The 23089-nt window shown below is 43.0% G+C and overlaps 2 protein-coding genes across 4 annotated transcripts; one reads left to right on the plus strand and one right to left on the minus strand.

Annotated features, from left to right (window-relative positions):
* The first annotated feature begins 643 nt into the window (after positions 1-643).
* Positions 644-21212, plus strand: LOC148097272 (immunoglobulin lambda-1 light chain-like). 3 transcript variants are annotated; one of them, XM_087831752.1, is made up of 7 exons: positions 644-686; positions 779-1084; positions 9790-9804; positions 18792-18842; positions 20192-20503; positions 20636-20710; positions 21064-21212. In XM_087831752.1, the coding sequence occupies exons 1-7, from the start codon at positions 644-646 to the stop codon at positions 21210-21212; spliced, it is 951 nt and encodes a 316-aa protein (XP_087687878.1). The 3 variants fall into 3 exon arrangements, with proteins under 3 accessions (XP_087687878.1, XP_087687879.1, XP_087687880.1); XM_087831753.1 differs by lacking the exons at positions 644-686; positions 779-1084; positions 9790-9804 and adding an exon at positions 20073-20091 and having other exon boundaries at positions 18701-18904; positions 20204-20503; XM_087831754.1 differs by lacking the exons at positions 644-686; positions 779-1084; positions 9790-9804; positions 20636-20710 and adding an exon at positions 20073-20091 and having other exon boundaries at positions 18701-18904; positions 20204-20503.
* LOC148097273 (uncharacterized) lies at positions 3187-6522 on the minus strand. The gene has a single exon (XM_087831751.1). The coding sequence runs from the start codon at positions 6220-6222 to the stop codon at positions 4615-4617; it is 1608 nt and encodes a 535-aa protein (XP_087687877.1). The 5' UTR covers positions 6223-6522; the 3' UTR covers positions 3187-4614.
* Positions 21213-23089: the final 1877 nt, after the last annotated feature.

Consider the following 23089-nt stretch of genomic DNA (forward strand, 5'->3'; position numbering starts at 1 on the left):
AATTGATGATCATCATTTGAATGATTCTTAAAAAGGCTTTAATGAATCCTTCAGTCTGAAACCAACTTGGAACAAAACACATTAGAAGATGTGGGAAAGAAGCACAGTGTGCACATATTTTAAACACACAACAGAACCACATGTGTTTGTTTCAAAGAAGATTTTTACTCTAAATGTTGTTATATAAGATTTTGTTTTTTTAACTACTTTGTGTGCAATTTATGAACTTTTAAAATATTGAACCATATTATTATTTTTAGATTTTTCTATTTATTTATAGTTTAGTTATATTTAGTTTGTATATTTAGTGTTTTCATCACAGCTGTTAAACAGCAGATAACCGTGTGTGTTACTAAATTCACAGCAACATGAATGTTTCTGAGTGTTTGTGCATCATGTGACCCAGATTTTTGGATCTGCTGTCAGATTGAAATGAAGACGATGAAACCACAGCAGCTTCAGCTGAGCTGTCAATCAGCAGCAGCAGTCTTATCTGTGGGCCGCAGGGGCTGATGGGAGCTTTGAGGACCTGTTAGAAACCACGTGGCCCTCGTCTGATCTCGCAGCTCGTCCTTGTTTGGCCTCAGCTGCATCAGAGCGCCACTTCTCCCCAGGTTCACCAGAGGAAACACCACTGCACAAAATGCTTTTCCTCCCAGCTGCTGCTCTGTGCTGTCTGTGTTCAGGTGAGTGTTTCCAGCCAATCAGGAGCCAACAAAGTCAACCTGTAACAAACACTGTCACACTAACCTTCATCTATCTGTCTGTGTCTCTACAGCACTGGTTACCATGGCAGCAGAACAGCTGATTCAGGAGGATTTAACATTGACCAGGAGAGTTGGAGAAAGTGTCTCCTTCAGCTGTGGAACTGAACAGTGTGGTGACAGCTATCGGTACTGGTACCAGAAGAAAGAAAATGAAACATTCAAAGTTATTCTACACATTGATACTGATGATGGCAGTGTTAATTCAGGTTATGGTCATCCTCAGAAAGATGACTTCTCTTTTGTAAATACAAATAAAGGCTGGGAGTTAGAAATTAAGCAAGTTAAACTCGATCATTCAGCCACCTACTACTGTAACTGTTGGGCCCCACAGTGAGAAATGATCCCTGCAGCCTGAACAAAAACCAACAGATGAACAGATGTCAAACAGTGTCTGTGACAGGAAGAGAGCAGTAAACCACAGCCCAGCTTCACATGTTTCACCTCCATCTCAGAGTCACAAACATACTGAGCTCAGGGACGATTTTTATTTACTGCTGTCAGAAATTCAATTCTATTTATTTCTGTTTTGAACAGATTTTTCATCCTGTTTTAGGCAAGGCAAGGCAAGGCAAGTTTATTTGTATAGCACAATTCAACAACAAGGTGATTCAAAGTGCTTTACAGAGACATTAGAAACAAAAACAAATAAAAAGCATGATTTAAAATTGATTAAAACAAGCAAACAAACTAACTAATTAACAAACAAACACAAACAGACAAAACAGTAAATAAAATCAAAACAGATAAAATCAGAACAGTAGATAAAATCAGTAGTTAAAATGTAAGTTTTGAGTGCGGATTTGGTGCTTTATTCAAATGCAGCTGAGAACAGGTGAGTCTTCAACCTGGATTTAAATAAACTGAGTGTTTCAGCTGATCGGAGGCTTTCTGGGAGTTTGTTCCAGATATAAGGAGCATAAAAGCTGAATGCGGCTTCTCCGTGTCTGGTTCTGACTCTGGGAACTGATAAAAGACCGGATCCAGATGACCTGAGGGATCTGGAAGGTTCATACTGGGTCAGGAGGTCACTGATGTATTTTGGTCCTAAACCATTCAGAGCTTTATAGACCAGCATCAGAACTTTAAAGTCTATCCTCTGACGGACAGGCAGCCAGTGTAAAGACCTCAGAGCTGGACTGATGTGGTCCACTTTTTTGGTCTTAGTGAGGACTCGAGCAGCAGAGTTCTGAATGAGCTGTAGTTGTCTGACGGATTTTTTAGGTAGACCTGTAAAGATGCTGTTACAGTAATCAAGCCTACTAAAGATGAATGCATGGACTAGTTTTTCCAGGTCCTGTTGGGACATCAGATCTTTTATCCTTGATATATTCTTGAGGTGATAGTAAGCTGATTTTGTTATTGTCTTAATGTGTTTTTCTAAGTTTAGGTCTGCATCCATCACTACACCCAAATTTCTCGCCTGGTTTGTGGTTTTTAGGTGTATAGACTGAAGTTCTCTGGTGACCTGTAATCGTTTTTCTTTGGCGCCAAAGACTATTACCTCAGTTTTGTTTTTGTTTAGCTGGAGAAAATTGTGGCACAACCAGTCATTAATTTCCTCAATGCATTTACCAAGAGCCTGTACAGGGCCTCGGTCTCCTGGTGACATTGTGATATATATTTGTGTGTCATCTGCATAGCTATGGTAGTTTATTTTGTTGTTCTTTATAATCTGTGCCAGTGGGAGCATGTAAATGTTAAACAGAAGAGGTCCCAAGATGGAACCTTGGGGAACTCCACATGTGATACTTGTCTGCTCAGATGTGAAGTTACCTATTGATACAAAGTATTTCCTGTTTTCTAAGTATGTTTTGAACCAGTTTAGTACAGTTCCTGAAAGACCTGTCCAGTTCTCCAGTCGTTTGAGTAATATGTTGTGGTCAACTGTATCAAATGCTGCACTGAGATCCAGTAAAACTAAGACTGACATTTTTCCACTGTCTGTATTCAGACATATGTCATTAAACACTTTGGTCAGAGCGGTTTCAGTGCTGTGGTTCTGTCTAAAACCTGACTGGAAGGCATCATAGCAGTTATTCTGTTTTAAGAAGTAATTGAGCTGTTGAGAAACTGCTTTTTCAATGATCTTACTTAAAAATGGGAGATTTGAGATCGGCCTGTAGTTGTTCATTTGTGTCTTGTCGAGATTGTCCTTTTTTAGTACAGGTTTAATTACAGCCGTTTTTAGTGATTCTGGAAACACACCTGATAATAAAGAAAAATTGACGATCTGTAACAGGTCTGACTCTAAAGTCTTTGAGACCTTTTTGAAAAAACTTGTTGGCAGGACATCTAAACAGCAAGAGGAGGAGTTCAGTTGACCTAAGATGTCCTCCAGGTCTTTGCTGTTAATCGGGTGAAACTGTTTCATGGTGTTTAAACTGTTTTTCGGTGGACACAGTACATATTCAGGATCTGCTGTTGATGTACCAATTGCTTGTCTAATCTTTTGGATTTTTTCTGTGAAGAATTTGGCAAAGTCATTGCAGGCCATGGTTGAATGAAGTTCAGCTGCCACTGACACAGGAGGGTTTGTTAGCCTGTCAACTGTAGAAAATAAGACCCGAGCATTATGACTGTTTTTGGTGATGATGTCAGAGAAGTAGGACCTCCTTGCACTCCTCAGTTGTAAATTATAATTGTGAAGTTTCTCTTTATAGATGTCATAATGAACCTGGAGGTTTGTTTTTCTCCATCTGCGCTCAGCTTTCCTACACTCTCTTTTTTCATTTTTCACTAGTGTGGAGTTTCTCCATGGAGACTTTTTCCTTCCAGAGATAACCTTCACCTTAATGGGAGCAATTGTATCCATTACATTTAACATTTTAGCATTGAAGCTATTGACGAGCTTATTGACTGAACCTCTGGACAGGTCAGGTGTTAATGGGAAGACCTGGTTAAATATCTCACTACTGTATTCAGTTATACACCGTTTTGTGATCACTGCTGTTGATATATTTGTGTGGGCTGAGATTTTACTTTCAAAGAAAACACAGTAATGATCAGACAGGCCCACATCAGACACAGTAATCTTTGAAATGCTCAGGCCCTTGGAGATCAGTAGGTCAAGAGTGTGTCCTCTATTATGTGTGGGCTCTGTTACATGCTGAGTCAGCCCAAAGTTGCCCAGAGTGTTACTCAGGTCTTTAGTCCCTTTATCCTGAGGGTTGTCCACATGGATGTTAAAATCCCCAACAATAATTACACAGTCGAAATCAACACAGATCACAGACAGCAGTTCACTGAGGTCATTAAAAAAGTCTGTGCAGTATTTGGGAGGCCTGTAAACATTAAGAAACACAACTTTGGATGGGGCCTTCAGCTGTAAAGCCACATATTCAAAATACTGAAAACTTCCAGGAGATAGCTGCTTACATTGAAATGATTCATTAAATAAGACAGCAACCCCTCCTCCTCTCCTGCTCACCCTGGCCTCACTGATAAAACTGTAGTTAGGAGGGGTCGTCTCGATGAGAACAGCTCCACTGTTACTTTGGTCCAACCAAGTTTCAGTTAAAAACATAAAATCAAGGCTGTGCTCAGTGATTAAATCATTAATTAAAAATGTTTTCCCAGCTAAAGATCTAACATTTAATAAAGCCAACTTAAGTGTTTTAGAGGCATTACTTGTCCCCTCATGTTTGGGAGCAGTCTGTGGCACACAAGGTATGTTTACTATATTTAAAGATCTTTTAGAGTGCAGCTCTCTGTGTTTTGACCAGGCCACATGTCTCCTTCTGTCACCTAAAAGTACAGAAATTTTAAAACCTTCTAGTAAACAGGGTCCCAGCTTCTCCTGGGAAAAGTCACCACTGCCATAATCCTCGCAGCCCGGACCCTCCACACATCAGACATCAGACTGCGGAGACAGGGCATGAAGGTGGTAAGGAGGAACTAAGGGGGGCGAGGCTGGGCAATGTGACTTCGATTGCTCTGTTGAGGGTGGGGCTCGATGGCGAACCTTTGGCTGCTCTGGTGGGGGGTTTATGGGGGACAAAAAGGGATTGGTCCGGGGGGTAGATCTGAGCCCAGCATTGACCCGCTCCATCATCTCCTCAGTGAATTTCAGGTGTGGGGAGGAGGGAGAAAGGGAGGGGGAGGAGGGTGATGGCCTGTCAGGGGTTTGGGGGACTGGGGAAGATTGTGGTCCCTGGTCCTGGTCGTTGGTGTTGTTAAGAGAGTTGGAGGCAAATAGGGACCCCTCTTCTTGCCTCTGATGTCTCTCCTTTCTGAGGCTCTTCCCGGGTGGGGGCAGATGGAGCTCCTCCTCAAGGTTTCTGCTGGGCTTTGTCTGTTCTTGGAGTACTGTTTGTTCCTCTTTATGAGATAACTCCTCGTTTATCTCAGCCTTGGCACCAAGCACAGATGGATGACGTATGGAATAAAACAAGTTGGAGGTGAACAGTTTCACCCCTGACTTGTTAAAATTAAATCCATTTGCTTTAAACAGATGCCTGCGTTCCCAAAAAATATTAAAGTTGTTGATAAAATGCACTGAGTGGTCAGTACATGCTGATATGAGCCATTTATTCAGTGTAAACAACCTGCTGAATCTCTCGTCTCCTCCTCTGACGGGCGGTACAGGTCCACTGATGAATACAGCTGCATTCAGAGAGTTTACAGTATTTAATAATCCAGTAAAGTCCCGCTTCAGAACCTCCGACTGTTGTTTGGACACATCGTTTGACCCTGTATGCAGAACAATGTTTGTCACAGTTGGATATTCATCTGCAATTTGAAGAATTCTCTCCTTCAGGTTGTTGACCATATCCTTAGGAAAGCAGAGGACTTTAGTGTTCTTACCGCACATTCTTTGTACATCCTTTACGGCAGAGTCACCCACAATCAGAGTTTCAGGCCTAGCCTTTAGCTTTCCCTGTGGCCTTTTACTTTTCAACAGATTTTCAGACCTTACTTCGCTACTTTTAGATGGATGGTTGTCCGATATAGATCCAGGGTCCTTTGATAGTGGAGCAAATCTGTTCTGCAGTTTCACATTCAGTTGTTTTGGAGGTTTGTTGTTAACCTTCCTATTCACGGTTGTCCAGTCCTGTTTCCTCTCGTATACAGGGGTAGAAGAGCTTCTCTGTCTCGTAGGAAGTGAGGGCCAGTCGGTTTCAGAGATTTCAGCTCGCTGTGCTCTGCCTGTGATACATCCTCCCCCTTCCAGGAGACATGATTTATGTCTTGGTATTGCACCAAGACAGTCCAAGGGGGGATTATCGCTTGAGGATTTATAATAGTGCACAAAGTCTACTTTCTTGTTCTTGTTATCTGTGCTCCTTAGCTGTGTACTAGCTTGCTCATTGCCATTGTTTTGAATCAAAGGCAAGGTTGTTTCATTTCCACACAGTCCATTTACCTCCACGTTTACCTCTAAGCGATGAATTTTTGCCTCCAGTGCTGCAATCTTCTGCAGGAGGCTGTGGTAGTCATCTGTGGAGAGGGAAGGCATCTTGTTGCTAGTTAGCCTAGCGGTTAGCACCTTTCCAGGCTATTGAGGCTGTTCGGTGCCCAGACGCTGTAATCAGGCTTCAGCTGTGTCTAGGCCACAGACACACGGAGCGCTGAGGATAAGGTAACTGTAAAAATGTTGCTGTTTCTGTTAAGAACACTTTAGTCCTAATGATCTATAAGTGTCCAGAAGCTATCGCAGGTAAGCTCATACGGAAAAAAGGGAAAAATCAGCATAAAAATCAATAAAAATCAATAAAAGAAGCAAAGCATTTAAAGAGCAAAGAGATGAAGCGTCCGCACTCACAAAAGGGGGAGGACAGAAACAAGAGGAACAGATGACATCAAACTTCCAAATGGAAACAAATGTATCCTCAGTCCCACAAAAACATTTATTCAAAGTGAAAGAAAAACAGATTGTGTCAAACTGAATCAAAGTCCATCCCTCATTCACAGTGTTAATGTTCTCTTCATGAAAACTCTTCCAGCAGCACTTGTTGTTTAACACCTTTCAGTACATTTAACCAGACACTTGGACTGATGTCAGGTCAGGATTTTGTCCTTCTAGCAGCGGCTCATTAGGACGCTGATGTTGTTGGACAGATTTCCATCAGTTTCCTGTGGATGTTTATAGAGGATGAATCAGTCACGGTGCCTCATCTTTCTGTCACCGTCTTTTCTCTCTGATAGAAAAAACTGATTTTGTATCTGAATATGTCAAATCTGGAATAAAAGGACAGGATTTCTGCTTTCTCCTTTTGTTTCCCGACCAATCACATTTGAGCAGCTTTGGCTGCTTAATTTCATTTGCAGCATCGCTGCTGAAGAAGAATCAGAGTCTGACTGGATCAAACACACAGATTTAACAGCAGAAAAAGTGATTCCATGTAAAACACTCTCGTTCACAAGTTTTAACTCACATAACTTCACATTTCCTCAAATTGAATCTTAGTCATTTAATCACAGGAAGTTTCTGGGATTTTGTTCCAGACTGTTTATTTATTTATAGATTTTTCTCTACTGAATTTGTTTGAAATATTCAGGTTAAAAATCAGTCTGATTTATTCTTAATGAGTCTTGTTCACAAAGTTACATGTGCAGTACTCTGTACATCTTCCATCCTTAGAGATAAATAATATATGTTGTCCAATACTCAGCAGACTGAACCAGGACTGGAAACTTGCTCATCATCTCATCTTTGAGGTCTCCATTTAAAAAGCACCAATGACTCAAAGGTAAATATTATACTGGATAATGTGTTAGTATATAAGACTTTGTCTTTTTTAACAAACAGCTCGTCTATCAGCTGTCAGCAGAACTGTAGAACTTCAGATCCTGAAGTGTGTGAGGACAGAGAAGAGTCAGCTTTACTTCAGGTTTGATGGATAAACTTTCACAGTTTGTGATGATTCTGTTCTCTTTGTGATTTTAGGAGCTGCCCTCAGCACCACCCAGTGACATCACACACATCATCCTACATGTTCACTCTTTGTCAGTGGAAGCTGCAGCTGTTTTATTGATAAAGTTAAAGACAAAAAGTCAAAGGGAGTAAACATCCATGTAACTGTGTCACTATAGGAGCATAAATATTAACTCAGTTTGGTGTTTCAGAAAGTTGCTGATCTCAGACCTGAACAGCTTCTGTTTTAAACACTGAATGTAGTCAGCTGCATGAAGTGAGATTTTCTCTGACACAAAACCTGATGAAGGTCAAAGGTCGTCACTTGTATGTTGAACTAAAAACTTTAATCTGGAATTCACACACTGTGTTTTGCCAATATTGTGTTCTTTACCATGAAGTCATTCAGAGTCCTTCATACCTGTCAGGCGTGGTCGCGGAGTGGAGGCGAGGAAGAAGGAACCCAAACGCAGGACTCACAGGTAGGTGAAGACTGGTGTTTTATTGTGATGGCGTGAACAAACAGAACAGAGGTAGGAAATGGCTGGCTGGCTGGCTGGACGGCTGACTGAATGAAGGAAGGAAGGAAGGAAGGACGAACGGACTGAGTGGCTGGCTGGCTGGCTGTCTGGCGGAAACGACGACATAACATCAACATCAATGACACGACAAAGAACGAGTAGAAACAGAAGACCTATATACACAGACTGATGAGGATGATAATGAGAGACCGGTGAGTACACAGCTGAACATAATCTGGCTAATGGCACGAAACGAGCTGACACGGGGAACAAACAGGAAGTGAAACAGGCAGTGGCAAAAATAAACCGAACATGAACAAAACTGAAAGCGCTGGGCCGATGACCCAGGAACCCTGACAGTACCCCCCCCTTCAAAGGCCGGCACCCGACGGCCAAAAGAGAAAAAGACCAGAACAGGGCGGGCGGAGGGGGCCCAGGACGGAGGGACGGAGTCCACAGAGAGACAGTTCAGGTGGGCGGCCGCGTGGCCGGCAGCCGAGACGAGACAGTTCAGGTGGGCGGCCGCTGAGCTGGTCCGGTGGGCGGCCGCGAGGAAGGCGGCGGCGGCCGCGAGGAAGGCGGCGGCGGCCGCGAGGAAGGCGGCGGCGGCCGCGAGGAAGGCGGCGGCGGCCGCTGAGCTGGTCCGGTGGGCGGCCGCGAGGAAGGCGGCGGCGGCCGCTGAGCTGGTCCGGTGGGCGGCCGCGCCGGCGAAGACGTCCAGAACGTGGCTGGGGCGACGGCGCGGCAGCCGCAGGACCAGGCGAAGCAGAGGCTGACGCCGAGGCTGAGTCTGAGTCTGGACCAGGCGACGGCACGGGAGCCGGGGGTGACGGAGCCACAGCTTTAGGGCCAGCGGGCGCGGAGGCCCCTGGCTGGAGAGCGGGAGAGCTCACAGCTGGCTCTGGGTGCTGTGGCTGCAGGTCCGGGAACTGAACAGGGTGGTGGATGAGAGACTGAACTACAGAAGACTGGACAACAGACTGGACAACAGACTGGACGACAGGAGGAGACTGAACAGGAACAGACTGGACTGACTGGACTACAGAAGCTGACTGGAGAGCAGGCGAGTAAACTGACTGGAGTGGAAGCTGAACAGCAGGTGGGACTGGAGCAGACTGGACTACAGGCTGGACTGGAGCAGGAGTGTGAACTGATTGGACTGAGGAGGCTTATGGATGAGCTACAGACTGAGCTAGCGAAGGAGATAGAGCTACAGCCTGGGCTAGTAAAGCTGGTGCTTGAGCAGGGGACAGGTCAGCTAATCTAATTAGGGATAATGCAAGGGCGTGAAAAGCTGGATCAGGAGGTGGATGAAGAGGTGAAGTAGCAGGTGGACCGGTTAGCTCTTTCAAGCCTCCAGGGAGGCCAGGCTGGGTTGAGGCTGCCCTCAGCCTGGGCGCTGGGACAGGCACGGGAGGTGGCTGGACACCAGTCACCCCCACCCGGGAAACAAGAGCGGATATGGAGGTAGGCTGCGTCGCAGCTGCCCTCCTCCTGGGAGCTGGTACTGGTGTGGGTGTAGGCCGGGCCCTAGTCATCTGAGGTGATGAAATGGCTGAGGAGGAAGACCGAATCTGGGCTGCCGTGCTGGTTGGAAATGGCTGAGTGATGGGTGTGGAAATAGTGACCGGGTGTGTGCTGCTGGCAGGTTTATTAGGGTTTGGTCTGGTCTTTCTGCCACCACGATTTACAGTCTTTGCGGGAGCAGCGCAGAAAAAATCTTCCCAGTCTACATCCTCCACGAGGGAAACTCCCCATGAGTCGGCGGTGAATCTGTTAGTTAATCTGGGTGAAGAGTCAAATGAGGAGGGTGGAAAACAGTTACCGGAACTCACCACCGGGAGTTGCTGAAAATAGTCCGTGTTATGGCGGCGTGTGCCCCGCTTTCTCCGGGAAGAGGAAGCGGGCGGGGTACACAGCCGAGCCTCTGGTGCGGGAGCCTCTGTTGAGCCGAGGTGGGAGGCATAGCCGCTGTGCCGTGGTGAAGTGGAGGGTCCGGCGAATGAGGCAGGTGACGTGTGAGCGAGGAGCGGATCCGCGAGAGGGGGAGTCGCCGAAGCGCGGCGCGAAACGTCCACTCTCCGCGGCAGATGCTCCGGTGCATGGGAGGCAGCAGGTGGGTGAATGCGGCGTCTCCGAGGCCTGCCCAGAGCCAAGCGAGTGCCCTCGAAGACGTGCTCTCGCTCCGCGAAGAGCCGCTGTCTCTCCTTGAGCTTTTCCGCCCACAAGGAGAGCGCTGCCTCCTGCCGCTCAAAAAGGTCCGAGTCCGCTGGGTTCCAGTCGTGTCTTCGTGGCACGGGTCGTGTCATTCTGTCAGGCGTGGTCGCGGAGTGGAGGCGAGGAAGAAGGAACCCAAACGCAGGACTCACAGGTAGGTGAAGACTGGTGTTTTATTGTGATGGCGTGAACAAACAGAACAGAGGTAGGAAATGGCTGGCTGGCTGGCTGGACGGCTGACTGAATGAAGGAAGGAAGGACGAACGGACTGAGTGGCTGGCTGGCTGGCTGGCGGAAACAACGACATAACATCAACATCAATGACACGACAAAGAACGAGTAGAAACAGAAGACCTAAATACACAGACTGATGAGGATGATAATGAGAGACCGGTGAGTACACAGCTGAACATAATCTGGCTAATGGCACGAAACGAGCTGACACGGGGAACAAACAGGAAGTGAAACAGGCAGTGGCAAAATAAACCGAACATGAACAAAACTGAAAGCGCTGGGCCGATGACCCAGGAACCCTGACAATACCAGAGGAACCAGAAAGGATAATATATATTTTAAATATGTAACTTTCTACAGGACTGAATATAACATCATTATGTAAAAGTCCAGAGTCTCTGTGCTTCATCTGAGGATGATGTGAATAGACTATGTGCACGTTAGCATATGCTACTTCCGGTGCAGAAACTCCTGTGGGGAGCTTTGTTTCTGGTGTCCTATTCGCGCCTTGTTTACGGTCCAAAACAAGTTAACCAAATGAATGAATTAAGCAGCGATTTACATTTCTATAGATGTCTTGGTCATTTACCCAATATATCTGTAAATGATGTTCATCAACTCCCCAGCGCCTCAGAACAAAAGAGAAAAGGGATTCAAATTTTATATTTGTCAGTATCTGTATAATTTTGAAGGTAAGTCACAACATATCCTTCGGAAATACTAATATGTAGAGACCCTTAACAGCAATCATTCATTTATTTATTTTTATATAGGGCTTTTTCACGGTTTGTTGACATGCTGTGTATGTGTGTATTTAACTGTGCTCACTAATATCGACATAATGGGGGAAGCATCTGGCATCACTATTGTTCACCCGTAGTTTGCATGCTGAACATTTGCCTGTTTAACCGATCAATCTACACTCATCAACCATCAAAACTTATCATTTGATTTTTTTTATGAGAATGTCTGCTTCAAGGGTATATATATGTTTCTGTTACAGTTTCTGTGCTTATACTTACCAACTGACACGTTATTCTATTACTAACTTTACTGAAATTGTTGTTTTTCTGCAGTCTGACAAAGATCAGGGCTCAGGAGAGGTGGTGGTCAGGGCAGAGTGCTTCAGGTCTATGAGGAAAACAGAGAAATCTCACAAACTCAGCGTATGATCATGAAAAAGAGGCAGTGTGAAATTGTGTTTAGTGTATATAGTGCATAATGTATCATAGGATCATGTCAGGCTGCCATATCAGGGAGGTGTTCAGAAATAAATGCATCGGGCAAATATGGATAATACTTTCTAAGGATATTAATTGAGGATACATTGAAATATTGTACTTTGTAGGTGGTCCAGAAAGATTCGCTGCAGGAGCAACTGCTGCATTTCTCCTGCACGTGCAAGGCTGGAAAAGCTCTGTGCAACCACTGTGTTGCTCTTCTGTTTCAATCTGCACACTATTCGCAGTTGAAAGTCCAAGTCGTTCCCCCGATATTGAGCTGCACTAAAGGTGAACAACAGTGGCATAAGCCCAGAGTTATGGTGAGTGCAATCATCGCAATATTTTTAATGTAACTTTATATTTTATAATTAATTCTTTCCATGATGTAATAGGGGATAAAGCCTGGCCCTGTTGAGAAGATGGCTGTGCTCTCAGCCAAACCCAAAACAAGAAAGACCACAGAGGGAGTGTGGTAAGTGCTTGCTACTGATGAGGTTTCAGATATCATCACAACATTCGTTAGGGCAGTAATATTTAATATAGAATGGGGGGCAACTAATTATTGTTAAAAGGCAGATTCTAGTGGTAATATAGTGAGTTCTGTCTGAATTCTAATCTGAAAACTGAAAATCTGTTTAAAATTATAATCTTTTTTTGTCACATATCATTCAGGTGGTGTTTTTCGAATTTCACACCTCTAATCATCAGTCATAATGTTCATTTGTAAAATATATATATACACATATATATATATATAAATTGCTATTATTGTACCTGTAATTGTAGTAGATTTCCCTTAAATTTAAAATGTTTGTGTTTGTGTGTTTTCTGTAACATCCAGGAGCAAACTGTACAAAGGCTTTTACAGGGACCTTCCTGACCTCTCGGTTCTACGAGTATCTGAAGTGTACCAAACCTTCTCTGATGCTGACCGGCCTATGATTTGTACCATGGGAATAAGTGACGATATCCCACTTGTGGGATATCGTCACGTTTTGGCAAGGTGCAACAAGGAAGTCCACTTTCTTATCAGCAACCATCCAAAGAGAAAGCGCAGACTCTTCATAATGCTCCACCTCCACCATCATTGCCACTGCAGGACTACAGACTGAAACCATCAGAGTCCATGTTTGTCTGTTCCAGGAAGCAACAGCTGCACATGAAAAGTCTGGAGGTGACGCTGGAAATGTCCCAGAGCATAGAATGTGCTACGCGAGAGCAGAGTGAGTGTGCCGATTGGTATAATGTACGGAGACCACGAGTGACTGCATCTCGTTTTAGAGAGATCTGTCAAGTGAGCAAACCCTCTGAAGAGCTGCTGGCTGAACGCATCTTAAAAGGTACTCACCAGACAGGCCCTATGAAGAGGGGTTTAGAGTTAGAGGCAGATGCGATCTGTGAATACTGTCAGATAAAATGAGTGAACCACTACAAATGTGGATTTGTGGTGCACCCAGATGCACCGTGGATTGGTGCATCACCCGATGGTATCATTTTCGACCCCTTGGAGCAACCTCCGTTTGGCCTAGTAGAAATGAAATGTCCAAACATTAAAAGTTATGTAGATGCACCTTACCTCAAGGTCATCAGAGGGACATTGCAGCTTAATCCAACACATGCCTATTGTTGGCAAGTTCAGGGCCAGCTGCTAACTACAGGTATGAGTTGGTGCGATTTTGTAGTCTCCACTCAAGAAGATGTCTTCATACAAAGAATACAGAGGGATGAGGGTTTGATGGAGACAATGAAGCCTAAGATAGATATGTTCTATTTTCACGTGTACATGGACAAATACCTTGCAGTATCATAAATGGGCAGCTTGTCATTCCTGACTTTAATGTCATAAACTTACATGGTGGGCAAGGGCCATTGTATTATTTGCTTGTTGTTTTGTTTTGATCGAAATAGAAAGCTGTTGGTAAAAGTAGGTTTGGTGAAGAGTTCACACAGACGACTTTTGTGTTAGTATTAATATCAGCAGTGTTTGTGTTCAAACCATGGGGTTTTTTTGGTAGAAAAGAATTTGATATCTTTACTGTTATAAAACTCAAAGTATGTCAAATAAAGTTGATCATTTGAAATCTGTGTTTTTTATTTTCAGAATCCCAGAGAAAGAGTATTTATTATCTTTGGAAAATCTATTGCAGTCAATAAGAAGCATACAGAGCAGTGCAATAGACAAGTAAGGCAGTTTTATTTGCAGCGTAACAGTTAAACATCAAATGATTTATTATTGAACTTTATCCAGGAAAGGGGGTGTGTTAGCTGTTTATCAATTTTACTTAAGTAACAGATTTGCTACTTACATTCTTGGAGAGTAACTAAATACATGAATTTAAAATAATAACAATATTCTAAAGATATTGAAAGTATTCAGGTTCGTATTGATCATTTGTGAGGAGGAAAAATTTGGTTTATGCCGGTTCGATCCCCGGGCTCTCTGTCCTGGTCGTTGTGTTCTTGGGCAAGACACTTAACCTACCGCCTACTGGTGATGGCCAGAGGGGCCGATGGCGCGATATGGCAGCCTCGCTTCTGTCAGTCTGCCCCAGGGCAGCTGTGGCTACAACTGTAGTTTGCCTCCACCAGTGTGTGAATGTGAGAGTGAATGAATAGTGGCATTGTAAAGCGCTTTGGGTGCCTTGAAAAGCGCTATATAAATCCAATCCATTATTATTATTATTATTAAAAGGTTTGTTTTCTTCAACCCTCCTGATGAGCCTCTCCACGTGGACCCTCAGACGTGCAATCGACTGGGTTCTAAGGACATCCAACTCTGACATTTGAGCTTGCTTGGACAAAAAGGCTGGGCGATGGACTTTCCCAGGCACTAGCTCATCTACCAGAAACCCTTTGTCCACCATTATATCCATCTCAGGCGTCAGGAGGGAGGTGATGCCAGAGTGACGGAAAATCTCCTTGTCACTGATGGTGCCTTCAAAAAGTGCTGAGACAAATGTCAATGCTCCATGGGGGGACATGCCAATAAGCGCTTTGAAAGTGCAGTGCGACTTGTAAGTTGTGCTGGTGGAAAGGCTCTTCTGACCACTGGTGACCCTCACCATCCTGCTTGTTGCCTCTTGGATTAGATTCCAAAAGACCATCAAATGCTCATATGACAGAAATCTGCATTTAAATGGTGGATGTTAATATAGTTTTTTTTATCTGCAGCTATTGGTAAATTTCAGATGACATTACAACTTTCTATTGGTCAATTTAATACAGATCAGAGGTAAGTTACATTAATATTGTTAAAGTGATGAGGCTAGAAACAAAAACTCCAAACAAAAACTCCAACTCCAGCCTCGTGTTAAAATGCATATCTGTGTGGTAATATTATTAAGGCCATGGGTCACTAGTTGAAAACTTCAGGATTTCTTACCTTGTATAGTACCAAATGTCCTCAGGTGATGGAGCAAATCGCTGCAGTACAAATCCCTGCGTCAAATGATACGACTCAAGCTGCCGTCTAAACTCCTCAATCTCCCGTGACATAGTTTCATATTTAATGCGGTCACAATCAAAGGACTTGGTGCATAGTCGTGGTCTTCATTCAGGGGAATGGAGGCTGGAGCAGACTCAGTACAACCAGTAATGGGCATGTCAGACACATCGTTTTCATCCTCTGTGTTGTAATCTACGGTTGCCATAGCCACGGTATCAACAGGTCGAGGCCGGCGCTCCCAAACTCCGGGTCACTCCGTCTTTTTTGAAAAATTATTCCAGTGGAATAAAGAGGGAACAGCTTTCGGCTGAAGACAACGCTTCCCAGAGGAAGACACGAAGATCTCTCCTGTCTCAAAATGCCGACTACACACTCTAGACATGGTTGTAACTGTGAAGCCGTCCCTTCTGATTTTTATCAGCCATTGTGCGCACAATTCAGAATCTTTGGGAAAGGAGTGGAAGCTTAACACCTTGTTAAATCTCCCCCCAGCAGTACACAGCGGGACACAGCAATGGTGACCGGTCCCACCTTCTGCTCTTTGTAATTTAAAGCGATCTTTCCATTTTCGAGTTTTGGCGTCCATCTCCGCAATAGCAATTGACGGCAAAATAAAGCTACCGGAAATGTACAACCCCACATCCGGTCTCAAACCAGGAAGTTAGCATTTTCTCGTGCACAGGGTCTATACTTCTAACATCACACAAAGTAAAGGTCTCTATCACACTGCTCATGAAATGCAGATTTGTCCATCTCCTATTTTGGGCGTATAGTGGAGGTCTGAAGATTTCCCTCTGAGGAAGCTGCTGGTGAAGGTTGCGAGTTCTGCTTGATCCCTGCGGTGACCTTCAGTTCCTGATGTTTCTGAAATGACACATCAGGAGTCTTCCTCCGTGGGTCAACAGAAGCTGTGATAAATGAAAGGGAGGACATTTCTCAAACCTCTGGACCCAGGAAACCCAGCTTGGTCCTCGTGGTCACCTTCACTTGTTGTTCCCCAGGGTAAATGTAGCTGTTGATAATAATGTGGACTTTGGACCCTGTTATTAAATGAAAAGAACAAACTACACTTCTATGAAACCTTTTGTCAGTGTGCTTTATTTCATTTAACTTTCCATGTTACCAGGCTGTAGAGCGCTCTGTGTGAACTGAATCTAAAACTGTTTAAATCCATATAATTCAGATACTAACAGTAACTCTGGGTCTCTGTGGAGTCTGCTGCTGATGTCATCTCTGTCTAAAATAGGATAAGAAAAAATGAGACCTGTGGAATCATTGAAGCATAAAGACTACGGGAGTAACAGGTGTGCAGCATCGCTAACTAGCAACAACCCTCTGATACAGTGTGGCTAATCTAGCTAATGATCGCTTACAGTTAGAATGACAGAGATGACATTTTGTATAAAAACTGGTAAAACTGTTTAACAGGTTGTTGATCCTGTCGTGTTCTTTGTGTGTTTGGCACCCATCATGAAGCTGTACGTGTCCATCACTGCTGTCAGTGTGAGAGCAAACTTTAAAAACTTAAAAACAAGCCGCCGAGTGTGCGGCCTGCGAGACGTGGCGACAGCAGCACGTCACCGCAGGAGAGCTTTTCCATTTTGGATCGGGGCAACAGAAACCTGGGAGGCTGCCTCGAAAGGCTCCCCACCTCAAAGGTAACCAACACACACCAGCCACACACGGTACCACACACAAGCATGCACACACTAAAAAGTGGAGATCCAACGATCACCAGTTTCACATCTGCAGCTGATTTATAGTTAAGCTGGTCTGTAGAGTTCACATGGAGCCGGTGTGGGTGAGGGGACTCGCCCAGCTCTAATGACCAAAGTCGTCATTAGACATTCGTCATTTAACATATTGATCAGGATTATACTTTGATTATAAATTTGATTAAAAATAAAGATGATTTACTACTAGCTGACATGGACAAAGCTCTTTTTTACAGTGATACCAAAAACCTAACACATGAGGCTGGATGTTAATTTTACCCCCTCAAAGATGTGCTGACAGGGGAAAGCCAGTAGACTTCAACCTCTCTTCAGAGTGAAATTGTTTTTTTTGTTTTTTTATTGAGCTGAGATCAGATTTGTGATGATCACTCTGAAAACTTCATATTGTTTCCTTTAAACCATTTTGCCACAGTTTCTGTACAACTGTGTGTTTAAACTTCAAGTTCGTCTCTTGAAGGTCTTCAGCTGCTCATGTTGCAGATCCACTGTGAGCTGAAATTCCAATGAAGCTGTTAGAAAAATCAAAGTGATGTTTCAGATTAGTCAATGAGCTCATTAGTTAATAACTGTGTAAGATGGTGTTATGGTCCCCTGATCCTCTGCTGCCTACCCACCATCTATCTTTCCTCCCTCTGCTTTCTATCTTTGTCTCTCTGTGAGTGTGGCATTTGTGGTGTGTGTGATGTTTGGCAGTTCTGCTGGTTCCTGCTCCTCCTCGGCTGGAGCACCTGCAGTAACTGATAATCAGTCCAGCACATCAGTTTGGAAGAATTTGACTCCATTTTTGACACAGAGCAGCTTTAATTCTGACATGTTGGATTTTCTCACATGAACTGCTCGCTTCCAGCTCTTTCACACCATCTTTGTTGGACTCTGTTGGACTTGGTTGTTGCAAAGCTCTATTTTTAACAGCAGGCATGGACACTTTGTGTTCCTACGAGGCTGCTGGAGCTGATTGAGGCCACTCAGTACAACACTGATGATTCCAGCAAACATGCCACAGCACATTTCAGAAGCATCCTTGAAGCATCTCTTTGCTCCGCACCACTAAAAATAACTCTGGATCTATTTTTTACAGAAGCTCCATCAAGCTGCACAAAACAGCGGAAAATGTGCAAAACAGAAGAAACAGCAAAGGAAATCCTGTCAGTGTTGAAAATAGAAGAGCCTGTGCAGACCAACATGTTTCTCTTCTAAAATACACCAGGTGTGGTTTGAAGGACGCAACAAAACCACATCAGAAAGACATCAGAGACTCATCACATCACTCGCTGGATTCACTGGATTATTTTTCTCTCAACATTATTTGGAACAAAGAAAACAAACTTGACTGGTTTGTGTCATTGTGGTGCTGCATGGCCCACTTTCTCCTGAGATTCAGTTCACAGACACATGTTCTGATAGTTTTCTTCAGAATTTGCTGCTATAATTCAAAATTGATTGTGTGATTAATGATGGTGAGCCAGATGGGCCAAACCATGATCCTATCAGCAGATGTTTCATTGTAGTGGTGGCATCATTGATGGGATAAATGGACTGGTGCTTATATAGTGATTTTCTATTTTCATGTGGACTAAAGTAGTGGACTGACCAACAGACTGACATTAACATCAGAGCCGTGCTGCTAGTGTGGCTAAAAGAAAAGAGAAGAAGAGACAGTCATGTTGATATGAACATTAGAGAAACACATCATGGAGCTGAAATATGATCCTGCTTCCTCATTTGGACTCATTCACCTCAGCTGACACGTTCAACAGCAGACAGGTTTTTGTAGCAGTCTTTCTCACTGTGGGAGGAGGATATCGCTACCTCATCTTTGGCTCTGGAACTAAACTGTCTGTAACAGGTAAGAACAAACATTTATTTTCCTTCAGTTGTTTTATTGTAGAAGCTGAAAATGTGTTTAAAGTCAGTTTCTGCTGTTTCAGGCTTTACATGTTAGTTTTTCATCATTAGTAGAGAATTCATCTGCAGCCATTGTTACAGAAGAAAAGCTCAATAATCTCTGAAAACATGTTGAAATCTCACTGAACAACTAAAGTTATTCTTTATTTCTGCAAATATTAGTGATGTTACAAATATTTAGGATTTGATCCTCTCAGTGATTCTGCTGGTTTTTAACACAAGATCATATTTGATGTTAAAATTAAATTAATAAAGATAACAACAAATATGGTTTCAGGAAATATTTGCTTTATGTTGAGGAACAAATATTTTTTAATAGTCAAACATTCATGTAGCTGCTTCAAAAAGGTAAATAAAAGTATAAAAACAGATACTGATTAGAAATCTCAGAAATGATATGACAGATAAATTTAGGATGAATTTCACATCGTTAAACTCTGATATTTATTTCTGAGATGAAGTCGTGTGTGTGGATTTGTACGTGAAAATAAAAAGTTAATCATACTTAAATTTTCCAAAATACTTTAACATACAAATTTTTATTAAATATACTTTGTCAAATAATTTGTATTTTATGACTAAAATATCATGAAGTATATCTCATATTATTGAAAACGCTTTATTCAACATTTCAGTTTTAGTGTTTTAAAATAGTTGCTATAGTTTTTTATTTGAATAAAAACATAAAATAAAATAATCACTGCATTACTTTTCCAATTTTTACACAAAAATATTTAAGAATAAATTAGTCTGAAAGACAAATATGGTCTTTATGGTAAAATATATCAAAGACAAGAAGAATGGAAATTTTATCTGCAGAACTGAATTTTGTGAAATGATATTTAATTTTATTAATAGTACAAAACAATATGAAAAAAGATGAATTTATTTTTGGGCAGAAGAGGATCTCTGTTAGAACTCGTGTCTAAGGACTAATAAGAAAAATATATTTTCACTTGTATAAAGACAAATATTTTAAAATTGGACTGAACTAAATTTCTATAAAACAATAACAAACAAACACATGACGAATTAAAATGAATTTAATTTGACTTTTAAAATCATGCTGAGTGTTCGTCATGTGAGCCATAATGACATGAGGTGATGACTGTGTTTGATATGAAGCTGAATCCAGTGTATGTAGTGAACTTTGTGCTGTATTGATGAGTAGTTTAGTGATCAGAGTCCATGTAGTTTCCAGGATCAGACTGAATGCAGTGCAGTGCTGGAAGCTGCTGCTGACTGTGTGAATGTGTGTCTGTGCTGCTTGTTGCTGCTGTCAAACTTCAGATGAGCAGGTAGTGAAGCCCGTGGTGAGCGTGTACCCAGCAGCATCCAGAGCCCACCTGGAGGGGAACAGCTCCCTGCTGTGTGTGGCCTCAGCCATGTTTCCTCCTCTGGTCCAGTTCTCCTGGAAAAGACAGAAGAAGAACGGCGGAGAAGCGGAGGAGCTGCCCCCTGCTGAGGGAGAGCAGCTGGAGCTCAGAGAGTCGGGACACAGCGCCTCCATCTTACTGATCCAGGAGCAGGACACCAACACATATAAATACAGCTGCTGGGTGAAGCACGAGGGGGGCACAGTGGAGGCCCAAACACAACAAGGTAATGAAGGCTTGGTGACTGTGTTGAGCAGTGATTCAGCTTCATGTGGAGATGCTGTCAAAGAGAGCAGAGCAGCAGAGGACTGACATTTCTCACTGCAGCTCCAAACATTTGACTCCTTTTCTGTTTCAGAGCTTCCAGCTCCAGCAGCCTCCTGTCCTCCAGAGAGAGAGCCAGCAGACCTGCCAGCTCTGCAGCCAGCTGACTGTAAGATCACCTGCTGCCTCTCTGCATGGACAGCTCCAATGTCCAATGAGGGAGCTGGAACAAGTTTAGGGTCTTAAAGTTGCACTAATTGATCAAATCTTCATCCAACAAGCTCTGATAAAGCCACTGTACACTAGCTGCTCAGCACCAAACAGCAGACAGACCATAATATGTCAGAGATCAGTTTGTTAGCTGCTTGTGGAGTTCTTCTGCCCCCAAGTGGACACAAACACTACATCAATTCATCCACTTGAAGAAGAAGCTGTGACTGTTTCTATTTGGACTTTTTCTCCTTGATCTGAGAGGAATAACCCGACTGTCTGTCTGTCTCTTTGTGTCTGTCTGTCCTTCAGTGTCCTTCCAGTCTCAGTGCAGGGTGAAGCTGCTCTGCCTGCTGTACACAGTGCTGATAGTGAAGAGTCTGGTGTACTGCTGTGGACTCTCTCTGCTGATGATGCTCACAAACAAGGGAGCGTCCACCAACTGCACACATGCTGACTGACTGTTTCCTGCTCGCCTTTTCTCACCATCAGATCTCATCAATTCATCTCATTCATCACTTTGATCAGTGTTCACAAATGTTAGTTATGATGTGTTGTGCTTATTTTGCCTTTTTCTTCAACAGTTAGAAGATCATCTGAAATAAATCCATCTTTACATGTATTGTTGCTCTGAGTTAGAATTCTTTTTGTACTTATTGTGACTTTTATTGTAGTAACAAAAATCATCAGGAATATTTTTATCACAAGTTTTCAGTTTGATTTGTTTTTGTTTGATTTTCAAATGTCAAACAGTGTAGTTGTGTTTGTGTGAATAATAAAGATTTCAAGATGAAGAGTTTGATTCTACTTTCATTGTGTGATGAACAACAAGCCGTGTGAGTGAAGCACAAACTGACTGTATCCAAACTTCCTGCAGCAGACGGGCTGTGTGGCTTTCTGCTCTGCAGCCTCCACACCGTTAGCTGTGGCTTTTCACTTTAATAACACAATGACAGTTACAAGCATGAACTCTGCTTCAAGAATGATTCCAGGAAGCATCTGTGTTCTTCACCTGTGAGAGAAACAGCTCAAATCCTCAACTCAGAGCTGACAAATGAACTTTCATGGACTCAAAGGAGAGACCATGAAGCCCCTGCAGTCTGCTCAGCTCCCATTTTATTAGCTGAGCTGAGTTTTTCATTCTGGATATCACACACGTAAGAACAGATCAAGTCTGAACAGCAAATGTTGGAGAATCATTTTGAAGTGTTGCTAAATGTCCTTATTATTACAAAAACTACTGAATGATTCAGAAAATCGTTTCCAACAAGCAGAAATATGCAAACAAAGTAAAAACAAGGCAACATGAGTCATTCAGATGCAGATAACATATTCAATTCAATTCAATTCAATTTTATTTATATAGCGCCAAATCACAACAAATGTCGCCTCAAGGCGCTTCATAGATACAGAGAAAAGCCCAACAATCATATGACCCCCTATGAGCAAGCACTTTGGCGACAGTGGGAAGGAAAAACTCCCTTTTAACAGGAAGAAACCTCCGGCAGAACCAGGCTCAGGGAGGGGCGGCCATCTGCTGCGACCGGTTGGGGTGAGAGAAGGAAGACAGGATAAAGACATGCTGTGGAAGAGAGACAGAGATTAATAACAGATACGATTCAATACAGAGAGGTCTGTTAATACATAGTGAGTGAGAAAGGTGACTGGAAAGGAAAAACTCAATGCATCATGGGAATCCCCCGGCAGCCTACATCTATTGCAGCATAACTAAGGGAGGATTCAGGGTCACCTGGTCCAGCCCTAACTATATGCTTTAGCAAAAAGGAAAGTTTTAAGCCTAATCTTAAAAGTAGAAATAGTGTCTGTCTCCCGAATCCAAACTGGAAGCTGGTTCCACAGAAGAGGGGCCTGAAAACTGAAGGCTCTCCCTCCCATTCTACTTTTAAATACTCTAGGAACAACAAGTAGGCCTGCAGAGCGAGAGCGAAGTGCTCTAATAGGGTGATATGGTACTACAAGGTCATTAAGATAAGATGGGGCCTGATTATTTAAGACCTTGTATGTGAGGAGCAGGATTTTGAATTCAATTCTGGATTTAACAGGAAGCCAATGAAGGGAAGCCAAAACAGGAGATAACATATTGTCCTTATTTTGAAGAACACAGTCATGAAATCTTTCTGTGTGTCATTCATTGAGTTGAAGTGCCTAATAGAAGAGGAAAAGCAGAAATAATCAATGATAGCTGAGACATTGAGAACATGGCTGTATGCCTGCTATCATAACAGGAAACAAAGCACACAAACAGCAAACAGACAATAATGTGCTCGCAGGTTGTTGTGTCATTTTTGACATTTAATGAAGTCACAAAAATGTGTGC

The sequence above is a fragment of the Neolamprologus brichardi genome, chromosome 18 (assembly GCF_056152115.1).
Source record: "Neolamprologus brichardi isolate AB-2024 chromosome 18, ASM5615211v1, whole genome shotgun sequence".
Taxonomy (NCBI): Eukaryota; Metazoa; Chordata; class Actinopteri; order Cichliformes; family Cichlidae; genus Neolamprologus; species Neolamprologus brichardi.